Below are 19,989 nucleotides of genomic sequence, written 5' to 3'. Positions count from 1 at the left end.
TAAATTATTTCTTCCATTTATGTTGCAAAGTATTTCATCTTCTTTTAGTGTTACTTGGAATAAATATGTAACTTTTTTGGATAAAGCATTTTTATAGATTTAAATCTGCACCCAGTTATTCTGTAGAGAAAGTTATGGTTTAGACTTATTCTTATATGAACAAATACAAGTTTATTTGAAACATACAAACTGAAGTGTGTTTGAAACAAAATTTAAAGGGTAAAATTTTGGGCTACCTTTGTAAAAATTCTAAATGGAATTCAGGAAGTACATTCAGTCAGCTTGAACATTTGGTGCTTATGTTTATATTAAGTTCCTGGCCAACACAAATATCAGAGCATAATGAAAAAGCTTTAGTTTTACTTGCCCAAGATTATCTTAAAAGATTTTTCCTTGTCTATGTAGAAAAAGAAAAAAAATGCATATTTTCTGTTTGAGCAAAGCAGCATTTTCCTTAGTGATTGTCCATTTTAGTAACAATAAAATGTTTTATGACCTAAAGAAAGTAAAACCTGTAAAATGGTAGTATATTATCTATAGTTACTTGCATGATTCAGATTTACTGCTGCCTCTGTTGTGTGAAATCTCTAAGATACAAAATTGTCCTTTCCAGAATATCCCGCACAGTTCACAAAGGAAATAGCAGTTCAAAGTGGGCAGAATACCATCCCAGTAGGAGTGTAATTTAAATAGACATAATAGTCACTTGGTAAACTTTCTGTACCCCTGTGTCATTATGTTCAAAATAATGATTAAAATGGTCAGACTGAAATGTAACAGTAGTATTTTTATGCCAGAGTACTTATGCATTTCAAGAGGCAGTCTTCAGCCAACACCAGTGTTCTACATTTCGTGTTCAAAGCGGGATTTGTTCTATAAGAAGACAATGCAGTATGTCACTGAAAATTTGGAATTAATTCCAGGCAAAATAAAAATGGTCAATAAAATTGTGTATGCATCCACCTCCCCATTTTTTCAAAGAGCACAAGTATCTTTTTGACTAGGAGAATATACATTAAAATTTTTTTTAAATTTTGATGGAACATTTAATCTCATATTTTCACAAACTGTAAGTATAATAGTTTTAAAGAAACTTCAATCTGAAGAAAGGAGATTAAAATATGGGATTCTTATTTGATCAAAACAAAATCTTATGATGACTATTATTGAAAAGCAAACATCTAGAGTTCCTATGAGGGAGAAAGACAGAAATCAAACTAACAAATGTAAGATTTCAGTGTATGATTTCTGGACTATTGGAGTTCACATTGTGGCTCAGTTGTAACAAACCCGCCTAGTATCCATGAGGATATTGATTCGATCCTTGGCCTCACTCAGTGGATTAAGGATCCGGTATTGCCATGGGCTGTGGTATAGATCACAGCATGGCTCGAATCCTGTGTTGCTGTGGGTGTGGCGTAGGCCAGCAGCTACAGCTCTGATTCAACCCGTAGCCTGGGAACTTCCATGTGCCATGCGTGCGGCCCTAAAAAGACATTCATACACAAAAAAGGCCAACATCCAACCAAAAAAGTGAAAAACTCAAATATATGTATTTGTAGTAAAACTGGTGTATACCTATATATTTCTAAAAATTGCTTTTTATTTATGGAAACTTTAGTAGTGCCAAGGATATTTACATCTATGACACCATTCACAAAAAGTGTAACTTAGAATGTGTTTAATTGAAAGGTAGGCATACTAAACTATAGACTAATTAGATAGATTGTTTTGTTACTTAAGAAGAATTTTTGTTTGTTATGTCTTTTAATATTTAACAAAATACTATTCTCATCCACAGAATCTACCAGTTACTCGTATTTTGGACAATCTCATGGAGATGAAGTCAAACCCTGTGAGTAGCGTAAAACATTGTACTTGTAAATTATTTTTTTAATTTTTATTTTATATTAGCAAATGGTTGATTTATGGTGTTAGGTTAGTTTCAGGTATACAGCAAAGTGATTGAGTTATACCTATATCCATTCTTTCTCAGAATCTTTTCCCATATAGTTATTACAGAACATTGAGTAGCAAATTCTGTGTGCTATAGAGTAGGTTCTTGTTGATTATTTTGTTTATATCTAGGGATGTGTACATGTTAATCCCAAACTTCTAATTTATCTCTCCATACCCCACCTTTCCCTTTCGGTAACCATAGGTTTGTTCTCAAGGTCTGTGAGACTGTTTCTGTTTTGTAAGTAAGTTCATTTGTATGATAGATACCCTATGATATCACTTTCACAGACTTCACATAGTGTGATAATCCCTAGGTCCATCCATGTTGCTACAGATGGCATTATTTTGTTATTTTTTATAGCTGAGTAATATTTCAGTGTATATATGTACCATAAATCCTTTATCCATTCCTCCCTTGATGGGTGTTTTAAGTTGCTTCCATGACTTCGCTTTTGTAAATAGTACTGCAATGAATATTGAGGTGCATGTATCTTAGCTAATTATGGTTTTGTCTGGATATATCACCAGGGGTGGAATTGCTAGATCATGTGGTAGTTCTGTTTTTAGTTTTTTAAGGAACTTGCATATTGTTCTACATAGTGGTTGTACCAATTTACATTCCCACCAACAGTGCATATCATTTATTGTTTATAGACTTTTTGATGATGGCGATTCTGACCAGTGTGAGGTGATGCCTCATTGTAGTTTTGATTTGCAGTTATCTAATAATTAGCAATATTGAGCATCTTTTCATGTATTTTTGGCCATCTGTATGTCTTTGGAAAAATGTCGGTTTAGATCATCTGTCCATTTTTTAATTGAGTTGTTGGGTTTCTTTTTTCTTTTTTTAATTGACCTGCACAAGCTTTTTTTTTTTTTTTTTTTTTCCTCCTTGTTTTCTTTTTATGGATGAACTTGGTAGCATATGGAAGTTCCCACTTAGGGGTTGATTTGGAGCTGTTGCTGAGGCTTACAACACAGCCCCAGCACCACTGGATTCGAGCCACATCTGTAACCTGTGCTGCACCTTTTAGCAATGCCAGATCCTTAATTCACTAAGTGAGTCCAGGGATCAAACCCACATCCTCACTTACACTATGTCAGGTTCTTAATCTACTAAGCTACAAAAGCCACAGTGGGAACCCTATCATGAGCTGTTTTTATATTTTGAAGATTAATCCCTTATCAGTTGCATCATTTGCAAATATTTTCCCCCATTCTGTAGATTGTCCTTCTGTTTTGTTTTTGGTTTGGTCTGCTATGCAAAAGTTTTTAAGTTAAATTAGGTTCCATTTGGGGTTTTTATTTGTTTTTATTTTCATTGCTCTATAACATGGATCCAAAAAGATATTGATGTGATTTATGTCAGAGTGTTCTCCTTATATTTTCCTCTAAGATCTTTAATCCATTTTGAGTGTAATTTTGTCTATGATATTGAAGAATGTTCTTTTTTTGGGGGGGGGTGGGGGGTGCTGCACCCAAAGCATGTGGAAGTTTCCAGGCCAAGGATCAAAACTGTGTTACAAGAGCAACCTAGGCCACAACAGTGACAACACTAGATCCTTAACTTGCTTCACCACAGGGGAACTCCTCAAGAATAATCTAATTTCATTTTTCTGCATGTAGCTGTCCAGTTTTCGCAGCACCGCTTACTGAGGAAAGTATCTTCTCCATTGTATATACTTGCCTCCTTTGGCATAGATTAACTGACCATAGATAGGTGCATGGGTTTATTTCTGGCTTTTCTATCCTCTTCCATGTAACTGTATTTCTGTTTTGTTCCAGTTGCGTAGTATTTTGATGACTGTACTTTTGTAATATAGTCTGAAGTCAGGGAGCCTGATTCTTCCAGCCCTGTTTTTCTTTTTCAGAACTGCTTTGGTTCTTTGGGGTCTTTTGTGTTTCTATGCAAATTTTTAATTTTTTTTGTCATAGTGCTGTGAAAAATGCTATTGGTAATTTGATAGCGATTGCACTGAATCAATAGATTACCTCGGGCGGTATGGTCATTTTGACAATATTGATTCTTCCAAGCCAAGACCATGATATATCTTTCCATCTGTTTGTGTCATCTTCACTTTCTTTCATCAGCATCTTATAGTTTTCAGAGTCCAGGTCTTTTGCCTCCATAGCTAGATTTATTTCTAGGTATTTTACTCTTTTTGATGCAGTGGTAAATGGGATTGTTTCCATAATTTCTCTTTCTAATATTTTGTTGTTAATGTATAGAAATGTAAGAGATTTCTGTGTATTAATTTTATATCCTGCAACTTTACTGAATTCATTGATGAGCTCTAGCAATTTTCTGGTAGCATCTTTAGGATTTTCTATGTACAATGTCATATCATCTGCAAACAGTGACAGTTTTACTTCTGTTCCAATTTGGATTCCTTTTATTTCTTTTCTTCTCTGATGGCTATGACTAGGACTTCCAAAACTATGTTGAATAAAAGCAGTGAAAGTGGACATCCTTGTATTGATCCTGATCTTATAGGAAGTGCTTACAGATTTTCATTACTGAGTATGTTAGCTGTGGGTTTGTCATATACGGCCATTAATATGTTGAGATAGGTTCCCTCTATGCCCATTTTCTGGAAAAAAAATTTTTAATGCATGTTGAATATTGTCCAAAGCTTTTTCTATATCTATTGAGATGATATGGTTTTTATTCTTCAGTTTGTTAATGTGATGTATCATATTGAAAATCCTTGCATCCTTGGGATAAATTCCACTTGATCATGATGCATGGTCCTTTTACTGCATTGTTGGATTTGCTCTACTTGTATTTTGTTGAGGATTTTTTGCATCTGTGTTCACCAGTGATATTGGCCAGTAATTTTCTTGTGTGTGTGGTATCTTTGCTTTTAGCATCAGGAATGAGTTTGGGAATGTTCCTTCCTCTAATTTTTTGGAATAGTTTCAGAAGGACAGGTGTTAACTCTTCTCTAAATGTTCGATAGAATTCACCTGTGAAGCCCATTGGTCCTGAACTTTTGTTTTTTGGAAGCTTTTAAGTCACAGTTTTAATTTTAGACTTGTGATTGGTCTGTTCATATTTTCTGTTTCTTCTGGTTCAGTCTTGGGATATTGTACCTTTCTAAGAATGTGTCCCATTTCTTCTACATTGTCCATTTTTTTGGCATATAGTTGTTAGTAGTAGTCTTTTATGATCCTTTGTATTTCTGTAGTGTCAGTTGTAACTTTTTCATTTCTATTGATTTGATTTTTTATTTCTATTTGATTTCATTTCTATTATTTATTTCTATTGATTTCATTTTTTATTGATTTGAGCCCTTTTTTTTTCTTGATGAGGCAGCTCAAGGTGTATCATGTATGTTTATTTTTGTAAAGAACAAGCTTCTAGTTTCATTGATCTTTTTTATTGTTTTATCTATATTTCCTTTATTTCTTCTCTGATCTTTATGATTTCTTTCCTTCTACTAATTTTGGGTTTTGCTTGTTCTTCATTTTTCAGTTGTATAAGTTTAAGGTGAGGTGGTTTGAGATATTTTTTCTTGTTTCCTGAGGTTAGATTGCATGGCTGTAAACTTCCCTTTTAGAACTGCTTTTGCTGCATCCCATAGGTTTTGGATCATCGTATTTTCATTGTCATTGTCTCTAGGTATTTTTTTTTAATTTCCTCTTTGATTTCCTCAGTGATCCATTGGTCATTTAATAGCTTATTGTTTAGCCTCCATGTGTTTGTGGGTTTTTTTACAGTTTATTCCTTCCTTGGTAGTTGATTTCTAATCTCATAGCATTGTGATCAGAAAAGATGCTTGACAAGATAGCAGTTTCCCTAAATTTACCAAGGCTTGCTTTGTGGCCCAGTGTGTGATATTTCCTGGAGAATGTTCCATGTGCACTTGAAAGCAATGTGTATTTTTCTGCTTTTGGGTGGAATGCTCTGTGAATATCAATGAAGTCCCTCTGGTCTAACGTGTCATTTAATACACATGTTTCCTTATTGATTTTCTGTCTGGATGATCTGTCCATTGCTGTAAGTTGGTTATAAGTCCGCCACTATTGTTGTGTTACTGTCATTTTCCACTTTTACAGCTCTTAGCATTTATCTTATATACTGAGGTGCTCCTATGTTGGGTGCATAAATGTTTACAATTCTTATATCTTTTTGGATTCATCTCTTGATCATTAAGTAGTGTCATTCTTTATCCCCATAACAGTCTTTAAAGTCTATTTTGTTTGATTTGTGTATTGCTAGTCCAGCTTTCTTTTGATTTCTATTTGCATGAAATACCTTTTTCCTTCTCCTCACTCTCAGCCTGTATGTGTCCCTAGATCTGAAGGGGGTCTTTCGTCTGGCCTTTCTCTTCTTTTCTCCTTCTAGGTCTCCTACAATAGAAATGTTGGTGCATTTAGTGTTGCCCTAGATGTCTCTTAGACTGTCTTCATTTCTTTTCTCTCTTTTTTAAATCTGTTCTGTGGCAGTGATTTCTACCACTGTCTTCCAGCTCACTTATTCATTATTATGCCTCATGTATTCTACTATTGATTCCTTTTATGTATTTTTTCATTTCAGTTATTATATCATTTTTTAAATCTAGCTTTTTATTAAACATTTCTTTTATCTTCTCAGTCTGCTCCTCCATCCTTTTTCCAAGATCTTGAATCATATTTACTATCATTACTCTGAATTTTTTTCAGGTGATTGCCTATCTCCATTTCACTTAGTTATTCTTCTGGGGTTTTATCTTGTTCCTTTGTCTGGAACATATTTCTCCACCATCTCATTTTGTCTTTCTGTGTATGTGGTCTCTGTTCCACAGGCTGTAAGATATTAGGTTACTCTTGCTTCTGGTGTCTACCCCCTGTGGGTGAGATTTGTCCAGGGCCCTGTGCAGGCTTCCCTGTGGGAGGGACTGGTGCCTGCCCACTGGTAGGTAAGCTGGGTCTTATCCCTCTGGTGGTCAGGGTCTTATCAGAGGGTGTGTTTGGAGGCAGATGTGGGCTCAGGGTGATTTTAGGCAGCCTGTCTACTGATGGGTGGAGTTGTGTTCCCACTCTGTTGGTTGATTGGCCTGAGGTACCATCCCAGTGCTAGATTCTACAGGCCACTTGAATGGGGCTACATCTTAGTGCAAATATGGCACCCCTAAGAGAGCTCATGCAGGCCTTTCCCCGACAGTGAGCTGTAACCTACAGTGAGACTCTCCAAGAGTCCTGGTGCCTTGCCCTCACAGTGAGCTACAGCCTACCATGAGACTCTTCAAGACCCACAGGTAGGTCTGGCCCGGTTCCTGTGGAGTCACTGCTTTTTCTGTAGGTCATTACATAGTGCATGTGAAGCACTGTGTGGATCCTGTAAGACTGGAGTCTTTGTTTTCCCTAGTCCTGTGGAGCTCCTGCACATAATCCCTGTTGGTGTTCAAGCCAATGGTCCAAGGGTTCCTCTTCCCAGTCCATGCTGGGGAGCCAGACATGGAGCTCTGAACTCTCACTCCTGTGTGAGAACCTCTGGGATATAATTATTTTCTTGTTTTTGGATCTCCCACCAAGCAGTTATAGGATTTGATTATATCATGAAACGCTCCTCCTACTGTATTGTTATGGCTCCTTCTTTGACTCTGGGTGTAGAATATCTTGTTCAATAGTTTTTCTTTTCTTTTTTTTTTTTATGGTTATTTGTTGTGATTTTGGTGTTTTCGTGAAAGGAGGTGAAAGGTGTTTCCTACTGCGCCATCTTGTCTCCTCTGTCCTGTACTTCTAAATCCTTGAATGTACCAGACAAACTGTATGAAAGATGATTAACTCAGAGTTTGTTGTGGGCTTAGTCACAGCAGACAGCATGTTCTCAAAGAGCCTTTATAGCCATAATCAGATAATGGGAATTGTTTCAGCTGCTGCATCCACTGTAGCAGCTCTCATCCAAAGTAAGTGTAAATTATATTCTATGTATATATCCTAAGGAGCAATTTTTTGTAAATAAAAGAGATCTAGTAAGGATCAGTTGGTAGAATATAAAGAATACCAGATCAGTTTAATTTTATGAAAATTAAATTAGGAGAGGAGTGCACAGTAAAAATTTTAAGTGTATCTGTTCAGGAGTTCCCGTCATGGCGCAGTGGTTAACGAATCCAACTAGGAACTACGAGGTTGCAGGTTCGATCCCTGGCCTTGCTCAGTAGGTTAAGGATCCAGCGTTGCCGTGAGCTGTGGTGTAGGTCACAGATGTGGCTTGGATCCTGCACTGCTGTGGCTCTGGCGTAGGCCAGCAGCTACAACTCCAATTAGACCCCTAGCCTGGGAACCTCCATATGCTGCGAGAGCGGCCCAAGAAATGGCAAAAAAAAAAAAAAAAGTGTATCTGTTCAGAGGGCACTAAACTCTTTTGAACTAAAAAAGTAAATTGAGAGAGAAATTGTTTGATGAGAGACAAATAGGTAAATATGTTAGCATTTACTTAAAGAATGGGTTTTTAGGCTGTTTTATAATTTAAGATAGGAATGCAAAAATCATCAAAATCTGTTTCATAAGCCAGCCCATCCTGTTACTGTGGCAACTAGAGAGAAGGTGGTTATCTGGAATAGAGAGAGGCTGGATGAACCTGCCCACATCAAAACCCTAGTGTGGGTTGATCTGGATCACTATAACCTTGGCATCAAGACTTAGGATACCAAGCTAAGAAAGAGAGTGAGAACAGAATCTTCAGAATAATGTGTCCTTATGTTGTAATTGTTAAAACATGATTATAACAACATTAAAGGAATTTAGCAAAAACAAATTTTAATATCTGCCCATGTGAAAACAAAGATGTAGTGTTATTAAAAAAAAAAAAAAAAAAAAAAAAAGGCCCCAAAGGAGTCAGTCGCAGTTATGAAAGGAATGAGAGAATTGTCTGTACTGATAAGCTAAAAAGGATCATATTGTTCTGTCTTGGAGTCAATATAGAGAAAGTGGTATACAGTGTAGTAATAGTGGACCTTGTTATTACTACATCCTAGAATATATAAGGAGCTCATCTTGAAAATCCTGAAAAAAGTATACATTTATGACTAATTGTCTTAGGGAATATTACTCATAATAGGCAGTAAATTTCTGGAAGGTATTATCCCAAACAGTAATAAAGATTAAAAATATAAAGAAATGTGGATTTCCCATTGTGGCTCAGCAGAAACAAATCTGACTAATATTCATGAGGATTGCAGGTTTGATCCCTGGCCTCACTCAGTGGGTTAAGGATCTGGCATTGTCATGAGCTGCGGTATGGGTCGCAGACTTGGCTTAGATCTGGTGTGGCTATGGCATAGGCCAGCAGCTTCAGCTCTGATTCAACCCCTAGCCGGGGAACCTCCCTATGCCGCAAGTGTGGCCCTAAAATGACAAAATATATGTATGTGTGTGTGTGGTGTGTGCACAAAATTTTAAATGCCAATCCACAAGGGGTTAATATAAGCAAGTTGAGGATATTTTGTTACTGTCTCTAATGTAGACGTTGAGATGATGAAAAATGATAATAACTAAAATTTCTTGTGTACTTTGTGCCAGGAACCATTCTTGCTCCTCCTGCAGCACATAGAAGTTCCTGAGTCAGGGATTGAAACCATGCCACAGCAGTGACCCAAGCCACTGAAGTGACAATGCCAGATCCTTCACCCACTGCACCACAGGAGAACTCTTGATATTCTTATTTTATAGACAAGGAAATTGTGATAAAATTAACTTACCCAAGTTAATATACATTCAGCTAATAAATGGCAGAGCTAGGCAGGCCACATTTTTCACCAGTGTACTGTATTGATTAGGGGAAATGCCATGCCCTTCATGGAATCATAGAACTTTAGAATTTAAGGAAACTTTAGAAGTGATTTACCACCTTGAAGGAGAGGAAACCAAGAGACATTAAGTGACTTTTCAGAGGACACACTATTTTTAGTAGCAGAATTAGAACCAAAACCCATTAGTCCTGTATTCCTACCAGCTGCTCATTCCAACATATACATATCTTCCACATTTCTCTCATAGACACATGGGTATCTAAAGAATAGGTCTTATTCAAATATTTCTTCAAGTTCTATAAGTTCATTTACTAGTTCTGTTGACTTTCACTTTTTAACTTAAGGTATATTACTACACATATTTTTTAATTAATTAGAAAAAGTAAAATTTTTCTTCTTTGAAAGCATTTTTTTATCCATCAGATAGCTGCAGCCTCTCTCATCCCTGTCTTGTTCCCTCCCATATTGACAAACTGCTTTGGAGGCATTGAAGAGATTAACGAAAGTGTACTAAATTAGACCTGACTGGTAATCTTGAACATATCTTATCTCAAAGGCTTTAAAATGCTATAATCTAATTCTGGATGCATTCTTATATTCATTAAGTGTTCTCCTTTGATTTGTCTTGATTCAATAAATTGAAAGAAAAGGATTAGGTAAGATATTAGATAGGTTTGACCTTCCCTGTGGTTCTGGCTAATAGGGTTTCCTGGAGCAAAGTGTTAAAGGATTAGAACACTGCCTTTGAATTCAATAAGTTCTGTGATTGATAAGCACCATCCAATGGGACTAGATAGTGGCTACAATGCATTGTTTGTCACTTATCATCCAGAAAGAATGAGTTCCTTTGGCTGATGGTGCTATGGAAGGAAAGAGAGGCAGAGATTAGGAAGTAATTACATTACAGGCTGTAAAGTGGTACTTTCCAAATCCTTTAATATCAAGAAGTTTATTGTAGGGGCCAATAGCCCTTTATCCACAACTTCCGAAATCCAAAAAGTTCTGAAAACCAGAAGATTTTGTATAAGTCATTTGGTAGCATACCTAACATTAATTTGAACCACTTTACAGTTTTTATTTATCCTATTTTATGTTAATATTCATATATTTGGCTACAAAAATATTAATAGATTATATATAGTTCATGCATGATATTATCTATCTAGGATTTTTTTGGCCAGGTCTGTGGCATACAGAACTTCCCGGGTCAGGGATAGAACCTGTGCCTCAGCAGTGACCCAAGCCACAGGAGTATCAGTGCCAGAGCCTTAACCACTAGGCCATGGGGACTCTTAGCTATAATTTTTTAAATTCAGAATTCCAAAGTATATCTGGTTTCAATTAAGAGAGACTATGAAACCTGTTATTAGGTATTCTGCATATTCAATAAAATCATAGACATAAATAATACTATAAAATTCTAAAAACAAAAATAGTTAAGTGCATTAGCTTATAAAACAAGTATTTTTTTTTCTTTTTTTTTCCTTTTTTTAGGGCCACACCAGCAGCATATGGAAGTTCCCAGGCTAGGGGTCGAATTGGAGCTACAGCCTACGCCACAGCCACAGCAACACAGAATCCAAGCCATGTCCATGACCTATACCACAGCTCATGGCAATGCCAGATCCTTAACCCACCGAGCAAGGCCAGGGATCGAACCCACAACCTCACTGTTACTAGCCAGATTCGTTTCCACTGAGCCACTAGGGGAACCCCCTAAAACAGGTATATTTTTGAAAAGCATTGTACAAAGCGGTTAAGACCTGTGGCATTGAAACTAGACTACCTGGGCTCAAATCCTAGAGTTCCCACACTTGTTATATGACTTTAGGAAAGTTAGATAACCTCTCTGTACCCCATCTGAAAAATAAGGATAACAGTAATAACAACCTCACAGATGTTATGGGATTATTTAATTTCATCTAAGGCACTTAGAATAACATTTAATGCATAATAAGTGTTCAGTAAGTGTTGGCGGTGGTTTCCTACTCAACTAAATTAATAGATTCATTAGTAGATTCATCAAATATTCTTAAAATACTGTAAGTTAAATTTGAACTTTCTAACAAGAAATTTTCTAGTCATGGTAAAATCTCAATTTTTTAATAGGAAACTGATGACTATAGATATTTTGATCCCAAAATGCTACGGGGCAATGACAGGTAAGCAGTTCTTGTTTTGTGTGATATGTTGTAGGTGTCCCCATCCCCACCAGAAATGGAAATAACTTTATTGATTTTTTTTTTTTGTTATAAATCAGTAGCTGTTTATTACTAAAAATTCAGACTGGTAAGTAAAGAGTATGGGTTATCTCATTATCCAGAGATAATCACTGGTAATTACACTTAACATTTTGATGCTTTTCCATCCAAATATACACACACACACAAATACATTTAAATGTTTGTTGTTTTTAATGAAATGATGGGGTGTTAGAAACTATGTGTTGGGGAGGAGAATTTGAATAATCTGTGTGTTTTTAAATGTATACTTTTATTGGACCAAATGAAAAGGTGGAAGCTTTATGTTAGATACCAGATGTTTTTGTTTTTTATTTAACTTGTCCATAATATCTAAGCCCCTGGGAACCATTACCGTAAATACTTTTTATGGCAATGAAACATTCTACAAATAATTTCTGTATTTTATGACAAACATAGTATGGTATTTGTTAACTTAATTATGGATATTATTTTTTAAGATTTAATTTTTTAGTGGTATGACAAATAGATACAGAGAAAGAATAGGCAACATTAGGAGAAGAATAAAAACCTTCTTGTAGGGATGATCTTTTGTGCCAAAACTTGGGTGACGCTTGTTTCTTGCCTACATCTTATGTTTGGGATTTTTAGAACTTTGTCTTTGCTTTATCCCAAGCTTTCACATCCTTGTAGGTAGTCTGAACACATAATCTAGTTACTAGATAGTTGATTTTTAGATTGTTTTGGTATTCTCTTTTCTGAACTTCCCCAGAAATGCTAACATTGGTAGTTTGAAAAAGCGCTACTGATAACACCTGAAGCTGGCAGGAGAGAATGTGATAAAGAATAAAATCATAGAAAGGAGAAAATGGGGAATGACAGCTTATGGGTATGGGACTTCTTTGGGGGGTGATTAAAATTTTCTGAAATTAGTGGTGATGGTTATAAAACTCTAAATATACTAAAAAAGAGCCGGGGGGGGAGCACCAATCGTATGCTTTAAAATGGTGGATTTACAACTCTTTTCCTATCTTGATGTTCTCCAGCTTACAATTTTTCCTTCCTTGCATTTGCATTAATAGTTATATTTTGCTTCTCAGAAACTTCTGAGGAATTATTTTAATCCTCCCTCTAGTTTATATATGATAATGAAGAGGAATATTGGCATTGACAGAGAAACACAGTTTTATTTTTAATGGACTTAGCCTTCTCCTGAGCTGTCTTGTCACAATTAGATCTTGGTTTTTAATAACTAGTAATGCGGAGTTCCTTTTGTGGCACAGCGGAAATGAATCCAACTAAGAACCATGAGGTTACAGGTTCAGTCCCCGGCCTCGCTCAGTGGGTTAAGGATCTGGCATTGCCATGAGCTGTGGTGTAGGTCGCAGATGCAGCTCAGATTCCACGTTGCTGTGGCTCTGGTGTAGGCCGGCAGCTGCAGCGCCAATTAGACCCCTAGCCTGGGAACCTCCATATGCCACGTGTGTGGCCCTAAAAAGACAAAAAGACCCCACCAAAAAAAAACTAGTAATGCTGTGCTACTTAAGTCTCACCTCTCCCCATCTCTTCTCTAAACTTAGAGAAACTTAAAGCACTCTGGAAGGAAGTTAAACATTATGAGGCATTTCAGTCAAGGCAGGTACTGGCCTCTTCTGTGGAGTATTCAGACAGGCCACAGAAATGAGGAAAAAACAGAACTGTGGAATCAGCCTCTGAATAATTGAGAGGGTATAATAAGTATCTCCCCTTGGTTGAGGTTTTTAAAAATGACTTATGAAGAAAACCTAAGTTATCTTTGTATAGCCTGTTTTATCACTTAAAACAAATATGTGTCAGAAGTTGCCATGTAGTGCAGCAGGTTAAGGATATGGTATTGCTGCAGCTGTAGCACAGGCCATAACTGCAGCACAGGTTCAGACCATGGCCTGGGAACTTTCACATGCCGTGGTTACAGCCAATAAATATTTATATTTATTAATATATTTTATATAAATTTTATATAAATATATTTTATATTTATATATGTTATATATATAATTGTCTATATTAAATGATCTCTTGGACACCAAGAATGTATTTTTGAAATATACTATAAATATATAAATAAATATGTAATTAATATATGTAGTATTAATATATAGTAAATAAGCTACAACAAAATACAGATCCCTCCTTCAGTCCCCACTTTCCTTCCTAAGTTGTTATCCTCCCCATACATGTTTTTACATAGCTTTTTCACAAATGTAGATACAGACTAGGTATGATCTGTTGAATATGTTAAAAATTTCACATAGCTTATCACTACAGAATATATTTTTTCAATTCCCCTTATACCCAGATTTCCACTCTTTATGGAAGCTGCTGCTCATTCTTTCCTTTTTCCTCTCAGTCTTCTAGAATTTTAAAGTCAGCAGGTTGCCCCATTCCCATCTAGACGGGAAACATGTACTTTGTCTCATTTGTTCCTCTGCATCTCAGTTTACCACCTGGCTCAAAGAGATGAAAGAAGAAGAATTATAAATACATAGCTAATAGTGCACGAGTACATGTGCATGTTTGCGTTTCCCATGCCTATTTTATCTGTAAGAAAAGCTTTGGGTGAAATTTTCAGTATGGCTTTGTTGTTGTTGTTACAGCTCAGTTCCAAGGAATAAAAATCCATTCCAAGAGGTAAGTTCATATAAAACTTCTCTGCCCCTAAAATGGAAAGATGAAAAGGTGACCAATTAGTCATGAAAAATATCTTTATCCTAAATATGGCTTTATGATGATTACTGTATGCCAGTCTTGATAAATCCAATTCTGAGTAACCAAGATTCTTATAAATAACATCAAATTGAAATGACTTTTAGAAAAAGCTCTTTGGATTCATTCGGTGTTGTTTAATTGAAGAATGAGGTTTATTTTCCTCTGAATTGTTTCTGAAAAATCTCTACTTTTACTACTCAGTAGACATTAGAGGTTATAAGTTATTATTAGACATTATAAGTTTATAATTTAACAGACTTTTTTGAAAATAAATTCATTTACAGTTAAAGTGGCGTCAAGCACGTAATTAAAAAAGTACTAGCTAGCAAAAGATAACATCCTAAGTTGTGGAATAGACTCCATCATACACACCATGTTGCTGGAAAGCTAAAATACTGTTTTACATATTTCTTTAAACTGACCTCCTTTTTCTGTTTGCATTTTTAGGCAATTGTTTTTGTGGTGGGAGGAGGCAACTACATTGAATATCAAAATCTTGTTGACTACATAAAGGTACATTTGGCCTTTATTTTCTTTTATCATTTTAAGTTTCACAATTGTTCTGTGTCTTCAACATATTAGCATTTTCTGCTGGCTCTCTTGAGTCTTACATAACCCCTTTTCTAGAAGTAGTTTGAAGACCTGGCAGTTAGGGGGAAAGGCCCATATGTTCTTATTTTTCTATCACATTCATTTCTAGCCTAAAATTGTACTTGATCTGGAAAATAATATATCTTGTTGATGTAATGTGCTTTGCAGTTACCTGTCTTGATTTGACTTTAAATGTTTAGAGACCTCAAATAAGCTCCTCTTCCAAAAAAGTCTCCTTTGTGAAATGATTTCCTGAACCCCATTTACCTGAATAATGAGCACTTTTGTCTCATCTTACTGACCTAAGTCTGCAACAAACTTGGAGTGTCTGCCTTTTCAGTATACAGGGACTTTAAAGGTAGCACATTAGAAGTATGTGCTATTTAGAGCTAACAGCAGCAGGGAGTGACAGACAGCTAAGCAAAAGAACGTGAAATGATGAAACTTGAAGAGCAAAAACACCATTTAAAATGGAGAGGTAACAGAATTAGTGATTGTTAGAATGACCTTTTGTAATCTTCCTCTATTCACTTAACATTAAATAATGATTAGTCCTTATTCCTGTATTACATGACTTCAGTAGAGGTAGAAGTTTTTTGTGTAGTAGGAGGAAAAATATATAGGCAGATGTCACAGAGCTTCAAAACTACCAGTACAACTCCAAGGATCTTATCCCAGTTGCTCAGAACATGCTTCATCTTCAGGGTGTGAACCATCACCAAGATTTATGTCAGATACCTTCGTCTCAAGGGAACATCCTATAGCCAGAATCAGACTGCATGACTAGGCTCAAAAACAGAAACCAAAAGAACATAACAGAAACCAGGTGCAAACCGTCAGTCAGTCTGTACAATTCTATAAACGGTCTGACAAGCTAGTGCAGGTTTTCCCTTAGTCTCTGACCCTTGTGCAGGGCTTTATTAACCTATTTCTTTCGGATTTGGCCAAGGGTTAGTAACATGACTGGTTCCAGGTGTGTTCCTAGGGATAAACACAGGGTTGCAAGTTAATCCTGTACTTATTCCCATCCTTGGATAAACTTTCTTAATTACATTTGCAGCATTCTTTCTGCATTATTTTTAACATTTAACATAAATAGAAAAACAAGAAAGATAAAAACCAAAATACTAATCATTTGTGTAGTATAGTGAGTGAAATGCAGGTGTAATGTTAAAGAAACACTGCAGTTAACCAGATATTCCAGTGCAAACTTGTTTTTAATGCACAGGCCTCACAACTCTTACTTCTCTCCACCACAGAAATTTTAATTTTGTGAAATGTATTAATAAATTGATTCAGTATAACAATTGTTTATTAACTAAGTCTAGTTCTTTCATCAGTCACCTTCATAGAATAACATCAGGGTTATCAATGGTAGATATGATATGTAAGCCCACCAAGTTATCCTTTACTTGGTTTCAGTTTAGAGTTTTGGTTTTTAACATTGATTATTTCCTCCTCCCACAAAGAACATGTTGTATAGGTAGCAGGGCTCATGATACTATGACTAATCAGGGATATAGTGGGTGTTTTATGTCACTGTATCCATGTATGTTTCTTAACAGGTTATCACTTAGGTTCATAGTTACACAATGGTCTTTGGCTCAATTTTTTTTTTTTTTTTTTTTTTTTTTTTTTTTTTTTTTTTTTTTTTTGTCTTTTTGCCTTTTCTGGGGCTGCTCCTGCGGCATATGGAGGTTCCCAGGCTAGGGGTCCAACCAGAGCTGTAGCCACCAGCCTACACCAGAGCCACAGCAATGCAGGATCCAAGCCACATCTGCGGCCTACACCATAGCTCACGGCAACACCAGATCCTTAACCCACTGAGCGAGGCCAGGGATCGAACCCACAGCCCCATGGTTCCTAATAGGATTCGTTAACCAAGCCATGATGGGAACTCCTTTGGCTCATTTTTGGGCAAAAATTTTTTTGTATTCATTTGAGCAGCAACACTGTCCTAATTTTGCCTCTCAAAAGGGATCCTCTGGAATATATAAAACCTGGAAAATGAGAATCTGTAGAACAAAAAAAAAAAAAAAAGCATAAAAATTATTCTAAGTGTTTATTCCCTAGATGTTACTAACATCATCAAGATAGCACATGGATAAAGTGCAGATAAAATCCTCCATCAGTCTCTCAGAACCCATCTGGAGTTCAGCTTCAAATAAAGTAGGCTATTTCTGCAGGTCTTATGGGCATCTATAAATATAGCCAAGAGCATTATTCTCTTGCTCTCAGCCTCTTACAAGGTACCAAGATAATGTTAGCTTTAATTTTTTTGTATTATTTACTTATTGGCTCCCTTTCTGAGATTTAAGACTTCTCCATCTTCCCATGTGTCAATAGTTTTCACTCAGAATTTGGTCCCTGGTTTAAAAGACTATCAGATTCAGCAAGACAGCTGATATATAGCTGGCAACAGTATGAGATTGGCCAGGACTTTCCCTTTTTCAATTCCCAGTCACAGGAGGTAGGTGGGATAAGTGCAAGTTTATAGAACTGTGTTGTCCACTGGTTAGTAAGGATACAGAAACTAATAATCCCACTTTATACAGGTGAAAAGCAGAAACAGCCCATTCTATCCTTCCTCAGACAGATCTAGAGAGATCATCTCGATGTCTTATTTGCAGTTAATTCTTTCTTCAGACCTTGTAAGTGGAATTCATATTCCTGTATACAGGATCAGGCAGAGAAAAAGAAACATTTTTAGAAATGCAGAAGAAATTTTTATTGGTCTCTGTGTTATGATCCCACTTCATCCCTCCCCTGGTTTTCCTACAGTATCTCAACAATCTCTCTGCTGTCACTTCCCCCTTTAATTAAATGTCTGTTATGTTTTAACACACATCCTATCATGCAAGCCGCTTTTTCTCTCTCCTATTAGAAGGGGATGTGCCTAATTTAGAAAGTAGATATTTCAGATGTCAGTTGTAGTTTTCAGTTGGTCTGCTGCTTTGTGTTTGATAAGTTTTATCATGTCATTCTGTTGTATAAGATGCTTCTTAGCATGCTGTTGAACTGCACCTGCACCACAGTGGGTTTCCTTACCAAATTAAAACAGTTCCTGTTGTGGTGTTAAAGGTATTTGCTTTATTCACCAGGTATGTAAATCCACATCCAAAGTGAGTGTGTGTTCTGGATAAAACCTATTGGTCTCCACCTGGAACAGTAGGTAAAAGGCCATTGTAATTCTGTGTGAACATATATTTTCATTTCTCTTAGGTATATACCCAGAAGTGGAATTGCTAGGTCATCATAACTATTATTCAACCATGTAAGGAACTGCCAGATTGTTTGCAGAGTGAATGCACTTTCCCTCCAGCAGTGTATAGGGATTCTCATTTCTCCACATCATTACCAGCACTTGTTATCTGAGTTTTTTATTCTGGCTATCCTGGTGAATTTGAAGTGGTATCTCATTGCAGTTTTGATTGCATTTCCCTGATAACTTGTGATTCAGGCATCTTTTCATGAGCTTATTGGTCACTTGTATATCTTCTTGGGAGAAATATCTATTCAGATCCTTTGCCCATTTTTCAGTTGGCTTAGTTGTAAGAGTTTTTTATATAATCTAGATACAAGTCCCTTATCTTGATAAATGTTTGCAAAATTTTTTCTCATTATTTGATCTTTTCACCTTCTACATGGTGTCCTTTGAAGTATAAACATTTATCTTTTTTTTCCTTTTGCTGCTTGTGCTTTTAGTGTCATATCTGAGAATTCTTTGCCAAAGCCATTGTCATGAAGATTTACCCTTAATGTTTTCTTCTATAGTTTCTGTAGTTTCATTCTATTGATTTTATAGTTTTTGCTCTTACATTTAGGTCCACTTTGAGTTAATTTTTGTGTATGATACGAAGTAAGTCCAGCTTCATTCTTTTACATATGGCTATCCAAGTTTTCCCAGCACCATTTATTAAAAGACTATTTTTTCTCCTTTGAATGGTCATGGCAGCCTTATTGAAAATCAGTTCACCATATGTGTATGGGTATATTTCTGGACTCTCAGTTCTATTCCATTGATCCATAGGTCTGTCCTTGAGCCAGTATTGATTACCATTGCTTTGTAGTCAGTTTTGAAATCAAGATATGAGTCCTCCTACTTTATCCTTCTTTTTCAAGATTATCTTGGATTTTCTGGGTCCCTTGCACTTCCATGTGAATTTGAGAATCAGTATCAATGCCATTTGTATTCTGATAGGGATTGCATTGAATCTGTAGATAAGTTTTGGGAAGTGTTTTAACACTGTTAAATCTAATAATCCATGACATGGAATGTTTTTTCATTTGTTTAGATCTTAATATTTTTGTTGTTGATTTGCAGTTTTTGTGGCTTTCAGAGTATAAGCTTTGTATTTCTTTCATCAGGTTTATTCTGTGTATTTTTTATGTTATTTTTAATGGAATTGTTTCAATTTCATTTTTGGATTTTCATTGCAACTGTATAGAAATCTAAGTTTTGGTTTGTGTTCTGCAACCCTGCTGAACTCATTTATTCTAATTGGTTTTATATATATATATATATATGTATACAAGATCATGTTTTCTGTGCACAGAGTTAATTTAATGTCTTCGTTAACCTATCTGGAATGTTTTCCCTTCCTTTTCTTGCCTAACCACCTTAGCTCAACCTCAAATGCAATGTCCAGAGTCCAGAGAAGACCTCCTTATCTTGCTGATCTTAGGGGCACAGCATCCAGTCTTTCATCATTGAGCGTCCAAACGTTAACCATTTGATGTTAGTTATGGGTTTT

The 19,989-nt window shown here is 36.0% G+C and overlaps 1 protein-coding gene across 7 annotated transcripts in view; it reads left to right on the top strand.

Moving 5' to 3' along the window:
• SCFD1 (sec1 family domain containing 1) overlaps positions 1-19,989 on the top strand; it is a 156,477-nt gene that overhangs the window by 76,467 nt on the left and 60,021 nt on the right. For all 7 annotated transcript variants that reach the window (XM_021099902.1, XM_021099900.1, XM_021099904.1 and 4 more), the window contains 4 exons: positions 1,802-1,855; positions 11,805-11,857; positions 14,533-14,566; positions 15,092-15,157. In XM_021099902.1, coding sequence (XP_020955561.1) covers positions 1,802-1,855; positions 11,805-11,857; positions 14,533-14,566; positions 15,092-15,157 — 207 coding nt within the window. The remainder of the gene's footprint in view (positions 1-1,801; positions 1,856-11,804; positions 11,858-14,532; positions 14,567-15,091; positions 15,158-19,989) is intronic.

The sequence above is a fragment of the Sus scrofa genome, chromosome 7, assembly GCF_000003025.6.
Source record: "Sus scrofa isolate TJ Tabasco breed Duroc chromosome 7, Sscrofa11.1, whole genome shotgun sequence".
NCBI classification, from domain to species: Eukaryota; Metazoa; Chordata; class Mammalia; order Artiodactyla; family Suidae; genus Sus; species Sus scrofa.
The sequence above is the reverse complement of the archived record's forward strand: the minus strand, read 5'-3'. Positions and strand labels throughout refer to the sequence as shown.